The sequence below is a fragment of the Anoplolepis gracilipes genome, chromosome 1, assembly GCF_047496725.1.
Source record: "Anoplolepis gracilipes chromosome 1, ASM4749672v1, whole genome shotgun sequence".
NCBI lineage: Eukaryota > Metazoa > Arthropoda > Insecta > Hymenoptera > Formicidae > Anoplolepis > Anoplolepis gracilipes.
The window spans coordinates 21151148-21166036 of record NC_132970.1 but is presented as its reverse complement, the minus strand read 5'-3'; the positions used below and the strand labels follow the sequence as shown (position 1 = coordinate 21166036).

Sequence of the window (14889 nt, the reverse complement as noted above, 5' to 3'; positions counted from 1 at the left end):
TAAAGTTGTGAAAATTTTCTCTCGGAGAAAACTAATAAAATAAAAGAATTAGTGTTAATTAACTGTAACAACAGTTAGTTGGAAACAATTATTACATAAAAAGAAGAGTAAATTGCAGAAAACTGAATTATTTTTTTAATCCATTTTTATAATAATACATATATATTGTCTTTATAAAATATGTATAAATCCATTGTTTTGTGAAGTTAAATTTATAAATTTATCCCTCACTTTTCTCTCTTTTGTGCTATTTGTAATGTTATTGTAAATTTTTTTTATAAGAAACGGTCTATATAAAATATATTTTTGTAAGTAAATTATTAGTCAATATATAATATATATATAAAAAAATATAAAAAACTAGGTCCCTTATATTAAAAAGTAAGGATTCATAAAATTATGTAAAATTATTTCACCTTTTATAAACAAAATTAATTTGTTATATAATATGTATATATATTTCTTAGAATTAACTTAGCCTTTTTCTTATACTTATAGAAGAAATGTATCATATTGCGTGTATAGGATTTGATAATGCGAATGGCACTCGTTTATAATTAAGATTTTGTTAATATGTGGAGAGATGTAGTTATAGATTAAATAAATATTATTTTGTATGTGTGTGAAAATGTTACAATGTATTATATATGCAAGAGTAAAAAAAAATTATTTCCAGTTAAATAACAAAATGTTATACATTGGTCCCTAAAAGTAAAGAGTAATCAATCATATAATTATATATATCAAAAAACAAATGGCACTACATTAAATTCCTTAATTTTTAGACTCAATATATTGTCAATTTTTTCTATTACATAACAAAATTAGCGACAAAGCTAAGAACTGTATTCATAAATGCTCTGCTCAAATATATGTATTTTTTTTAAATTTTGTTTCATAAACAAATAAACCATAATGCAAGAACAATACCTTTGAATACAGATCTTTGCTACATTAATTATTGTAAGTAATGAATGATCTATCAAGTACACTTATCTTTTAACTTATTTTTTATCGGCCACTAGATGCAAATATCAATATATTATAAGATATACTTTTTTCTTCAGCATCACATATAATTTTCTAAAGCTCTTAATAAATAAAGCACTAATCTCTTTGGTATGAGACTCAAGTGATGATGATGAAAAACTAATAAATAGTTTGTATCAACATTATAAATGGCTTCTTGTAAGTTTGTAGAATGTGCTATAATTAAAAGGCAATGCAAATCGACACCCTGATTGATTATAAAGTTTCCTTATATAAGATTATAATCTTCATAATCCATTTAAATTGTTATTCTGATTTTATGCTCATTTAGGAAGCAGCTTGTCACGATACAGCATTAATTATATTCTATGATCATGTGTAATCGATATTACAAATAAATAATTTATTTGGATTATGAAACGAACTTGCAACACCATATGCAACATATTTCACTTGTTGCATATTTATTCTTATTCTTATTGAATATATTTATAAACAATCAATGTCTTCTTGTATATATTAAAAATAAGTTAACATTAAGACTATAGTCTTGTTGTTAACAAATATGAATGACTTATATAAATACAGTAACTCATATAAATTTTTTTTTAGCACTAGATCACAATGGCTTGGTAATATTTAAATAATAACTATGTCGCGGTTATATAAATTATATAACTACTCATAATTATATTTCATATATCGTTATATCAAAATCGAATTCGTGAAATAAGGTAGAATATTGTAAAAAAATAGATGTGCAAAAAGTTAGTCGTTTTCGCTATATTTTTAATGTCTTAATCTTCTTTTTAATCTCTTAATATTATATTATTAGCGCAAATTTGTTCAAAACTTGCCAGTATAAAATATAAAAGGTTCCCAAAATTTTCATTATAATTAAAGTTATGTGTGTGTATATGTTTTATATCAAAATCTATAAAAATATGTATTTATGATAAATATATATGTTCAAAACCATTATAATAAAGTTTTAGGTCAAAAAAATGGACATTGCTGTAGCATATTATGCTTTGTAATGAATATTACAGGAAGTATGTGAAATGTAATCAAACAATATTCAAATGTTCGAAAAAATATGCTCATGTAGATTGAACAATCGTTAAAAGCAAACTTTGCAATTTTTATCTTTATAAGTACAAATTCTCCTTCATTTTTAATAATGTTATAAAAACATTGAATTTTTTTATTAAAGTGCGAAACTCTATACTGCATACTAAAATAAAAATAAGGCAAATACATTGATACATTAGTTCACGACTTGTCGTTATAATCTTTGTCATATATGTACTATAAAATTAATGCTGTTTTGTGAATTTATATTAATTTTTATATCTTTTTGTCAACATTGTTCGCTCTCATTGTCAGTTATAAATGGTGTAACACCTATTCTACTGTTAAATATTTCGTAATAATAGCGTATACTAAACTCGCTTATTCTAAATTGCGAAAGAAAGGCACAAAGAAATATATTAGCACGCTAACTCTAAGAGAATGGTAACTTTTCTAAAGATCGACGGTACAGAAATAAACGCGAATAACAGGAAATCACGCGTATTATAAATTTGGATGGATACTTGTTAACTCACAACTCTTGGCAAGATCGATAAGACATTTACAGAATTTTGTTATGCAGTCGACGAATCCTCAACATTTGAGGTTTCGACATCGTTGGAAGCGAGAACAATCTTATGCAAACTATTAATCGGTCTTTTCGGTTTCGGTGGAGGCGTCGGCGGTTTATTAGAATGACTGTCTAGATCATCATCGGTAGGTGTTGGCAACTTGTTCTTCCACTGTCCTGAAGATTTGTTCGGATTATTCAAAGGACTACTAGCTAGACACTGATTAGAAGACAGTTCCTCCGGAAGATTACAATAATCGGCCTCGCGCATTTTAATCGGCAGAGGCGGCGGCGGATCGTCCTCGGATGCTGTACTATCAGTTGTGCCGATGCTATCTCTATTTCCCTTTCCTAAACTGCTTGGTTCCAATTCATTATTAATGTTCCTTAGGTAGTGCTGGGATTGTCCGGACCAGCGATTACTCATTCTACGTTCTTTCTCTGCCTCCGATCTCAGGGGACGTTTTGGTGTGAGCTGTATAAATAGAAGAATATATACTTCTATTATAAAGATTTTAAAAAGTAAAAAGACAATATTAAATGCTCCTAAGCTTGTTACCTCTTGTCGTAGTTCAATTACAGGTGTTGAATGTAAATTAGATATCAATGACGTAATGGAGGACACTGAACTGTGAGATATTTCGGTCGTTGTGTACCACTGGCTGGTCGGTTGATCGCTTTTCGTTACCGTAGCGGAATCGCTCTTTCGCGAACTTCTGCGCTTCGTATCCTTTTTCTTATACGTTCCTGAACCTGAATTTCCCAATGCCTTTTGCAAAGAGGCCGTTGACAAAATATGCGAACGCATGGAGTTGTTCCTATAAGTTAAAAATTTGTTTGCGATTGAAGGCAATGAGATTAAAAAGTTTGTAAAATCAAAGACAGACAGAAGTAAAAGTAAACTATATACATTAACGATTGAAAGAAATATAACTTGCAATTATAAATAGGTATAAGAGATAGAATAGATAAGATTAATTGATACAGATAAATGATTAAATTTCACGATTAAGTAAATTAGTTTATAATTATCACAAGAAATATTTGCAAGCTGTGTGTATGTTTATATTTTGATTATCATGTGATATTAGATATCTGATAAGAAAAATATAACAATCACAATGTCACCCGTTTTGCAACAGTCTGTTTAACAAGTGCATATTTTTAATTACCTATCGTAGTTATTGTAGACTTAGGAAGTTTAGCAGATTGCCAGTTGAAGGAGATATATATATTCCAGGGATATTTATGACGTTATTGTGAAAAATGCAAAACAGAATCATGCAGATGAGAAGCGGAATAAATAGAAATACAAGATGAGAAGATGTAAAGACGTTAATCTAAAGAAATCAATACGTTTTTCGTATACGTAAGACTATCCTATTTTATATATATTATATATATATATATATATATATATATATATATATAAATGTATAATTTCTATCACAAAAAGGAATATAGCTATTCAGCATTAAAAACAGTTTTCTTATTGTCTTGTTACATTTGCATTCTGCAGAAGCAAAATAATAAAGTAATGCAAAATTGTAGTTTGCATTTCAAATCTATTATTTTTAAGATATTGTTTATAAATTTCTTATTTCCGATTAATTTTACTTTTTATGAATATGCTAACCACCCTCGCGAAACACATGTATATAAAAAGTAACATAAATTACACAAATTAATGCACATATATGTAGAGAGAAAATATATATTAATTCTTATACTATGAATATAAAAGAATGAAATAATTGGAAAATGTAAATAAAAAACAAAGATATATAACAGGAATGTTAAGTGCGAAGAAAGGATAATAAGGTATTATGCGAGAGCTTATCAGGTCCAACAGCGATATTCCTGAAATCATATTGCATTCTTTTCTATCATGTGCTCTAAAAAGGCATTTTATGTTACTCTCTTTAGACATACAAATTGTGATTCTTATGATAAATGTTAAATAAATTCGCGCATCTACAGTAAAATATCATTAAACAATTTTTCTTGTTTTTAAAAGATTGGGATTTTTATTACAGAAGATCCAAACATATGTCTAATGCTTTCATATAGAAATAACTAGAATTTATTACATACTAACTTATCTATATATAACAAGAAGTAATTGATTTAATTCTTAGTTAGTGGTGAAGCTAGGTTAAACACTGGTATGACTTTACCTTGATAAATTGATGTTTTGAACACCACTGGGAGGTGTGCTGTTGTTAAAATTGAACGATGCAAGCGACTTGAACGTTGCAACTTGGGATCTTGTAAGTGAGGATACCCTGGAGTGAATTGTATAGCTGAACGGGGTAATTGCAAAATATAACTATTTTAAAATTGACACAGAATGTTACAGATCAATTGTGCTTGAATCTGGACATCCTGTAGCGCACACATACCCATTCACACTGTTTTGACTTGTAACAAATACTTATTGTTAGAAATATGTTTTATAAGATATTTGCATTACGTATAATTTAACACAAACATATTTAAAATAATTAAAAATGTAGCTTTTTATGAAATGATTATTAATATTTGAAATATCACCTCAGTAATGATTGTGATATAGCATGCGACGCAGCAATTTTTTTCGTGTTAGTCACGATAAATTCGTTAATAAAATGACAAACATGCGTTTACGCGAAAATTAACGTAATAACTTACTCTGAATTATTCATATTTGATTCGGATAGGCAGTGATTATCCCCTCTCGAAGTTGGTGGTCTTCGCATGGTTACGGTCTGCGTTAAGTTTTCAATTTGCAAATCGCATGTCTGTGTGTTATAAAATAAAAAATTATAGATTTCAAAGAATTGTATGCATAATTATTGACTTGAAGAATTAAATTAGCTCTTACCCTCTTTCCGTACTTGGCTTCTACATGATTGCGCATCGACACGAAACATTGTTCTAAACGTTGATGAAACGGTGCCAATTCGGTGGGCGCTCGTGCTTTATGTAACTGGAGCCCTAAACTGAGTAAGGGAATTTGTTCTGCAATAAGTCCTTCTAACTTTAGAAGGTCCGAGCTCTCTTCTAAATGGCTATCTTTGTACTCTACATTGAGAAAAGCCTTTTCATAGTTATCAATGCCACCCATAACAGCTGGATCTAATATACCATTCAATTTCATGCTTAAGGGATTTAATGGAAGACTGGGATCGCTCCTGCAATAATTATGAAGAAAATAATAGTGAGAAAAATTCATAATGTTAGTAATGATAAATAAAAGTAATCCAATTATGTTCTATCAGTTTGTTATATCTATTTCATAAAAAGATATCAAACAAACCTATGAGCAATAATAAGATCACGTAGTGCTATATTTGTAGCTTCCATAGTTTCAATCGCATTTCTCAACGGACTGACTAAATATGTCTCGCTAGACGTCACAGGAAACCATCGAAGAATTCCTGGCAACGGGTAGCTTGTAACAAGTACTGTTCTTTCTAACCATAACGAAGCAAATTCATTGCTGCTATTAATGCTAACATTAACTTCCTTTTCTTTATCATTAGTGATCGCAATGATTTCCTTTCTTGGTGCGGGTCTTGAAAATCTAAAACGTTGCACGTCATTCACACGATGGTACCTAAAATATAAATTATAAAATGTAAAAATAATAATAACTACAAAAATAGTAGTAGCAAATTAATAAAATGTCACAAATGTTGTATTTAATTATTTTAATATAATACCTTAAAACTGCTTCTGCAGTAACTGGTTTACCGCTCAGACGATGCCTCTTTTCAGTCATTAATGGCTCTACCTTATTGATTTGCACATATTGATGATTGGATTCCAGCATTTCTGAGGTAGGTGGAGATAATTTGTTCATTTGCTCTGCATTTGGTAACTGATTCAACGTTCTTGAACAAAAATCACTAAGTCGTTCATATTCCTTGCCTCGATAGACAAATACCTGTGACAAATGGATTTTTTTTTTTAAATAATAAAAGCAAGTATAAAATACGATCAAAGATATATATTTATTTATTTGTAAACATGTCAAAATACCTTATTTTGAAGAAAAGCAGGATGTCCTCTGCCGTAATATGCAACTCTAAAGTATTCTGGTTCAGGTCTTAACTGTTTCACTATGCAATCATAGAACTTTGCCATGCGTCTCAATAATAAAGACAGTTGCAAATAATCGAATGTTTCTTCTTCATATTGTGATATTAGTTCCTTGCAAACAGTAAGAGCGCATTCCCACATTCTTCCCTTATCAAAATATTCAATAATATCATTATATAATGCTTCTTTCAGTTCGCGATGTGTTTGGCATAAAGGATATCTAGAAAAAAATAACACAATATTTTAATATGTATTTTGTTAAGACGCATGTATGTTGCTTGCGATTAACACAAATTTGCATTTAACGCAATACAAGCTTAATATATGAAGATATTTTGTTATTTATTTAATTCTAACTATGGTGATGTTACCTATGTGATATCAGCAAAGGTGGCAAAGGTTGGTCGCTCCATGCTAATAGTTGACTATGAAGTTTCAGAGAATAAGCTGCTTCTGTATAATTATCACATTCTAAATGTAACTCACACAGCTTGTTCACATATCTGTAATGTGAAAGAAACTTAATATATATTTAAAAAAAAAAAAAAATATATATATATATAATGGACAATTATATATATATATAATTGTCCATCTTAAGTTTGATTAAATCAATATATAATAAACTATTTTTAAAAATAGTTTATTATATATATTAATTTAATCAAACTTAAAGTAGACAATTAAAAGATTTAAATTTTTTAATTTAATTATTAAAGTACTTCATTTTTTTACCTGATATACATTTCCTTTCTATTAATCTCAGAGTAGAATTCCAATAAATTTACAGTGCAAAGCATACGATGTTCTTGAGACTCTGCATGAATGATATCTCGATATTGTAACAAGCGTTCCATAAGCTTAGAGATAGTATCTACAAAGCGTAACCCTTGTTCTCGCATTGTGGAATGTTTTTCGCACAAAGAACCCATAACATAAGTCCAAAGCGCACGAAATTGTTCATCACCTCTGCCTCCTTCTACCTGTAAAATATATTTTGATAAAATATAATCTTTCATTGATGTAATTAGTGAGGTAAATTATAAACCATTTTTAATTTTAACATATAAAATGATGTAAAGAGCATACCAAGATATCCAGTTTTGCAATCATCTCATTTTCGTATTCTATAAAATTAGCTTTGATATGAGCAGGATCACGTTTAGTATCGCCGTATCCTTCCACTATACGGGAACTGTAATATTCGCATTGCATCATATCGAAGAAAATAGGTATTGTAGCTTTTCTCAATTCAGTTTCAGGTATTAATGCCATTTCAAGGATGGCGCCGACTAAAGCAGGCACAAATAATATTTTGTGTTGTCCCAAATTAAACCACATTGATCGAATTTCAAATGCAGTTTCTCTGTAATGTATAGCACAAAGAAGATATTAGTTTCATCTTATCAATTTAATAAAAATATTTATACATAGGACGTATCATACAACTAAGAAACTCGCATCTGTTTAAATAACATTCTTTCTATTTGCGTCTCTAATTTTCTGCGACAGCTTTGAAACATTTCTGTAATTATAAAATTTTGTAAGAAACGTACCTACGCATGTCGTTATAACGCGCAATAATGCGATTTCGTTTTGCTGGTGTGAATGTTTCCAACTGTAGGGCAGGTTGCGTTAAAAAAGCGATAGCACAATGAAAGAAATTTGACCATGCTTGATGCTCAAATTCGGTGAAAAAATAATCTCTAATTGTGCCCGAGAAATATCGTAATGACTTTAGAATAACGCTATTTTGAAGCATAATCATTTCACACCAGTCTCCTGGAAATACACTTCTAGAAACTAAATCTTTGAAGACTAATAATATCTCCATAAGAAAATCTAATAAATCAATTCTTGTTCCAAAATGATTGATGTACACTTCATAATGATGCTGTGTCATTTGTCTGAAAAAGATTGAAAGGAGGATAGAGCTTTCTTCTTATTCTTCTTTCTTTATATATATATATATATATATATATTTTTTTTTTACTTTAAGATTTTTAAAATACCTGAATATCGCCAGCATGACTGAAACTAAATTTCCAACTAAGGGATTTTCCCTATCCATTGATATAACAGTTTGTATAATAGTGCGTAACGCAGTTAACATAATCTCCTTAACGTCTGAAACTGTGCTACCTATATCTTTTCTAAAAGTCAGTTCCAGAATATCAGACAATATCTTGACACATAATTCCACCTATAAGAACATAAACACAAATTTAAGAAGTAAGATATCGCTTGGCTATATATATTTCTATAAAGTAAAAAATTAGTAGAAAAATACATAAATCCATATGTCTAAATTAGTGCGTGTAATATGATATACACTCTTTGCAATATATACATTCACACAAAAAAAAAATAATTAAAACACGTAACGCGAATCACCGATCCTAAATTATAAAATATAATACAACACACAGGCATAAATGCAAAGTTGCTGTGTTAAATCTCAAAATGTACCATATGTAACGCTGTGAAAAACGCACTATTTATTTGCGTAGAAGATTTTGGAATTTCCTGCATTTATCGCAAAAATTACCTCTTCGGAGTAGCCGCGATGTTGGTTGAGCCGATGCCGATTTTCGCCGAGCAGCCTGGCTACCTTCGCCACGCTCTTTCCAGGCGTACTCGATAGCCCCTTTAAACGCCATTAACCAAAACCAAACCGTACACAAAAAAAAAATGAAATAACCCTTGTTAGTTGGAAAAACAATACCATTTTCTAAAGACATATACGATTATATTTCTAAAAATTCCCGACACCAATTTGAATATAGAACTGCATGCAATAAAGATGCAGCTTCTTACTAAGAAGTAATAGTATACTAATAATAGAAAAAAGTATAATAGATTAGAAAAAAAATTTAGCATTTTTTTCATCTATTATAATTATAATTTTTCTTTCACAATATCACAAATATTTCATATTTTCATACTATTAATCTAAAATATTCAAAAATTCCTATTATAACAAAAAAGTAATAATAAATCGAAGATGTCGCACAAATTAAATAGTGTTATATCTAAATGCATGTTGTAAAATGTAGAGTAAATATTATGCAGTAACATATCACTGGACAAACACATGCCACATTCGAAGTTCTATTATTTCAATACATATGCATTTATACTCTTACATGCTCTACTGACAGAGGAAGTAAAAAGGATGTCTCTTTCAATATTATATTTTCAAATACCATAAATAACAATTTTCATTGTTACAAGTATGTATTCTGAAAAATTACAGCTAAATAACAATAATAAATAAAAGTAATAATGCGAAAATTTGAGAAAGTTTAGTAATAAAATTTATTATAATAAATAAGCCATGAATTTTAAAATTTTTAAAAATAAAAAAATAAAAAGACATCCTCTGTAAAGAAAGAAGTTTGATAAGATTTATGTAGAAAGATGCGTGGCGAAAGGATCGCAGGCTGTACGGAAAGCACGAATGACATTTATCGTAACGTCACGATATTAAATGCAAGTAAAAATTTATAGGTTTAATCAAATTTAGTTATATGCAAATGTATATAGTTAAGATTCTGTGAAAAGTATCGCAAGAATATATAAATGTGATGAACTGACATTATTTCTTGTGAAATATGGATAAGAGTAATGTGAACATTCCAATTTGTTTAAACTATAGATTAGAGAAAATTATAGCATTAGGAAATAACACACTTTATGACATCTTACCTCTTCCTTAGCTTCCAATAAATCTCTTACGAGTATGGTAATTCTCGGCAATAAAATTGCTCTACATTCCACATTTAAAAAAAGTGGACTATGAACAATATCATTGACAGTCATCATTTTCTGCTTGGTTAATCTACCTGTTGGTAGAGTTACGAGTAAATCTGTTAGAATTGTACTCAATTGCTTGCCGCTATAGACCCTTAATAGATGAGGTATTGTTGTAGGTAGATATTTAAGACAAGCTCCTTGAACCAACAAAGTTCCATCTGTTTCATGGCTCATAAGATTAACAATAGATCGTAATAGATCTGTTAATGTTTGTGAGAATTCTTCTTCATCTTGATTTAATCTTTGAAAGAAAATTACCATGTTTATTAAAAATCATGTACTTTCTTTTTAAAGAATAAATATATCGTAGTTATATTTATTACATTATCATTTAGATATTTAGGAAATATATAATTCATTTATATTATATATATATGTAATAATAAATAAAACGTACTCAGTAAATAAAAGCCGAGATTCGACAATAAATCTCATACAGTATTGCAGACTTTTCATTGTTTTAAGTAATAAATCACGTTCTTGACCATCGTTGTTGCCGACGTAATCTATACGCTTACGCAATACCGCAATTAATTTTTTATATGCAAGAGTTGCAGAGAAACTTTCAGAAATGTATAAATCTAATACTGGTTGGAAATGTTGATATTTTCTATCGGATACGAGTCCGATAATATATAAAAGGCATTCAAAGACCATATCATCATAAACATCACTGTCCGAATTACTCATCAAGATATTAAATAAAGCATCCAAAACATCCTGTAAAAGATAATGTTGTTCAATATAATTATTCTCATACAAACATAATTTTAGTATACATGTAATCTCAAATATATTTTATTTTACCTGCAAAAACTTCACTATTTCTTCCCCATCGACCTTCATTAAAGCAGCTAAAGATTCCTTTAATCCAGTATTGGACGATGCCCAGTTAAGTAAACCTAATAGATCTACATTCTGGGTTAATTTAGTTGAGCAAATATTGGTTGCTATCAAAAAACTATCTTTGCTGCTTAATGTCAATGATCCTAAACTTGGCTTCTTCTCTATGTTTAATTCAGCCTAAATCATAAAATAAAAAAAGTGAAAAAAAGATAAAATGTTGAAATGTAACGTCCAAAAATACATGAAATTTCTCTTATCTCTTCAATAAATAAATAGACGTACCAATTCTCCGCGTGTTGATGGCAATTTAATGTAAGATATATCGCTTTCCTCATACTTTTTTTGCTCTAATTTGTAAACCAACAATTCGTGCTGTATGTCTTGCAGAGTTGTGCCATTACGTTGCATTAATCGAACATAACTTAAAGCAAATGGTTTCTCAGACTTATCCTTCGCTTCGTTAGAACTGCGATGCTTGAATGTAAACTTCAAGTGAGCCTGCTTGAATTCTTCTATAGGTATGGCAATCTTGAATGTTTCACACCATCTAGGTTTGTCTTCATGATAATAAATAACGCTACGATACTCGTCAATTGGGGACGCACCGCCACCTAATGTTATAACTCCAGGAATTGCTATGCCGTGCTCATTACATACTTTAACCTGTTAAAAATTATATATATATATATTATAAGTGTGTAGTGCTTAACATGTATTTTTAACAAGAAACAATTTTTATATTTAAATTCTTAACTAACCGTTACTTCTACATTTTTGTCTGTAGATTTTGAGCCTTTGCTAAATTCTCCACTAATTAAAGTCAGATATAAATCATTGCGTACGTCACCCGGTAAGATAACTTCCGGAAATCCCATTTTACGCGCAATTGCAACATTACCGAGGACCAGATGTGGATTTTCGTCACGTACCTGTATGAGGAAAAAATTAAAATTAAAGATATTTTGTTTATATAAAGTACAACAATACAACAGTTATACAATTACAATATAGAAAAATAACTTTATTTCACGACTCACTTGCTTTGGATCACCTCTTAACAATTTTAAACTCGTCCAGAGTCCTTGTCCACCTGTGATATTTGTAACATTGCCATTGATATGTCTTTGGACATTTGCTTCTTTTTGTGCAATAATTCTACGTAATATACCATCAAGACTATCTTTCTCACAACATCTGAAACAAAGAGCAAAGAAACCAACAAAACGATTCTGTCTTTATTTTACAAAAATTATTATAATTCTTTCCTTTGACGTTTCAATCATAAATTTCACAATATTAAATCTTATAAAATCAAAGTATCTATCTTAAATATATACTTACTGTATAAAAGGTATAAAATGATGTTGTTCAACATCTCCTTCCAGCTTGCCAGTAATAAATAGAGTGATATCCATCGCGGCTACACCGAACGGTCTCCTCATATTTTCCGTACTCTTGGATTTGTTCTGATTATTTTGTGCAACGCTTGATCGTCGATGGTCCGGTTCTTTGGCTTCCATACCGCCCACTCTAATTACATAACAAGCTAAATAAACTTTGTCTCTTGTCAAATCTCTGGAACCAAGATCTGTGAACAATACTCTAAGATTGTGCAACTGATCGATGTCTCTTGCAAGTCCCTCTTTGCTCCACGATACCACGTAATTCTCCGTGATGGCTTTCATCTCTCTGCCGTCGTATAAAGTCAATAATAGCTCTACATCCTCTGCCATTTTACATACAAAATTTCTTACACTGACAAAAAAGATATGTGAAAATACAGGTACTTGTGGCTTATGGGATTTTTTTTTGGTGTCATTGGACGCTTTTCTTATCCTTTCTGCAGCAGTCTCATGATGATAGTACAATTGGATGGTGCTTGTTTCTTCAGGATGTAAAACATTTCCGTGATCATCTCGAACTACCATGTCTAAACCCAATAGTTGATTTCCAGTGTCTATCCTTGCTGTTGCTAATCTTTTCATATCTTTCAATTCATCTACTGTTAAAGTACCGCTCAAAATCTTGCTTCTGTATCCTATTGCATCCAAAATTTGTTGCTGCATCGTCCTGAAGTGCTCGGAGTGTGTCTATATTTGTACAAAAAAAGTATATAAAGTTATATTTATAGACTTTTATTTCTATTAAGATAAATTTAAGTTATACATGTATATATAACTATATTATAAAAAATGTATACATACTACATATAAATATTTCCAATGATGCCCCCATTCTCTTAAAACATTAGTGATTTCATGTACTAAGTTATCCGTATACGTTGATTTCTGTAAGATATGTATATAGGATTTTGGAAAAATTCCACATGTGCCTTTAAACTTGCTGCGGCCATAATACCAATCTCCACACTCCTCAGTTATCTGTACAACTTCTCCGACTGTCAAACGTATTGTGTGCGGATTTGAATGCGCAAAATTATGGATGGCTAAATAAAATAATATATATCTCATTTTAGCATTTTGGTATTTTAATATCGAGTTTTCGAGATGTTTCATGCTTTTGAATAGCTTGATAAAATTGTATTTTTAATTTATATAATTTCAGAATTATAATTTTTTTTTGGAACTTTGTACAAACGCCCAACAAAATCTGCTATCTTATGTAATAACTTGAAACATTTTTATAATTTAAAATATACAAACATATTTTACAAATATGTATGTTTTTAAATTAATATATATAGAAACACAAAATATATAATGCAGTGATATAACATTCTTTTTTTATAAATTTAAAATCAATGTATAAATAAAAAAAATATTAATTTTCAATATTTATGACAATAAAGTGATTTCCAATCAACTTTAGATTAAACATAACGGTATTTATATAATAAAATAATGTATCCATTTATATTAATTGATTAATGTAATGTCATAAATATTGAATTTATATGAAATATATATACGTACGAAATGTCACACGCATAAAATACGTAGATTCAGAATTCACATATGACTCTATCAAAGTGTGGGGAGCTCACTCGAATGTCAGACGCAATATGAAAATTTTATCTAAACTCTCGAGGGCACCTCCCAGGATGTTGGAATATTTCACAGTACGGAGGGTTATTAATCTTACACACAAATTGTATTCCTCACCTACTCCTAACTGCTCATTAATCCGCTTCCATGTCATTGTCATTTTATTCCGGTACTTTTAGCACTTCTAAGATATTTACATTAATTACATCTCGCGATTCACACGTCGCCAGGGCGAATAAAATATTGCCGTTTTATTTTGCCATCTATTACTATAATACTCCAAAACAGGATGCTACACTTCTTCACTATATTGCTAGAGCCAGAGTGGTGCGAGAACGGATGGGAATGGGAAAGAATTGGGGAAAGAGACAGATAGAGACTAGAGGGAACAGGGAACAGGGAACAAACATGTCATGAAACGCGCAAAAATTGACGTAAATGTAGAGAGTAAAATACGAGTGAGGAATGCGTTCGTTCTCTTGAACTAACTATTAATAATCGATAAAG

General features: G+C 29.8%; 1 protein-coding gene across 8 annotated transcripts; it reads right to left on the bottom strand.

The window, feature by feature from the left end:
* Positions 1-1037: 1037 nt before the first annotated feature.
* Positions 1038-14799, bottom strand: Mbc (dedicator of cytokinesis protein myoblast city). 8 transcript variants are annotated; one of them, XM_072901342.1, is made up of 23 exons: positions 14500-14795; positions 13582-13823; positions 12719-13467; positions 12415-12571; positions 12136-12306; positions 11660-12040; positions 11339-11554; positions 10929-11251; positions 10424-10772; positions 9264-9362; positions 8728-8918; positions 8272-8622; positions 7805-8081; positions 7451-7698; positions 7087-7218; positions 6656-6935; positions 6337-6560; positions 5931-6230; positions 5496-5805; positions 5303-5412; positions 4810-4935; positions 3192-3450; positions 1038-3107 (listed from the first exon to the last, which is right to left on the bottom strand). In XM_072901342.1, exons 1-23 carry the CDS (start codon positions 14540-14542, stop codon positions 2637-2639), a joined length of 6009 nt encoding a protein of 2002 aa, XP_072757443.1. In that variant the 5' UTR covers positions 14543-14795; the 3' UTR covers positions 1038-2636. The 8 variants fall into 8 exon arrangements, with proteins under 8 accessions (XP_072757443.1, XP_072757462.1, XP_072757454.1 ...); XM_072901361.1 differs by having other exon boundaries at positions 4810-4917; XM_072901353.1 differs by having other exon boundaries at positions 12415-12568.
* Between the last annotated feature and the right edge of the window lie 90 nt (positions 14800-14889).

Excerpts from the sequence above, each read along its gene's own strand:
- Mbc (XM_072901332.1), bottom strand. The coding sequence starts at position 14,542 with ATGACAATGACATGGAAGCGGATTAATGAGCAGTTAGGAGTAG. Across the intron at positions 12,041-12,135 it reads ACAAAAATGTAGAAGTAACG|GTTAAAGTATGTAATGAGCA; the intron begins GTTAGTTAAGAA and ends AATTTTTAACAG. Across the intron at positions 6,936-7,086 it reads CCTTTGCTGATATCACATAG|ATATCCTTTATGCCAAACAC; the intron begins GTAACATCACCA and ends ATTTTTTTCTAG.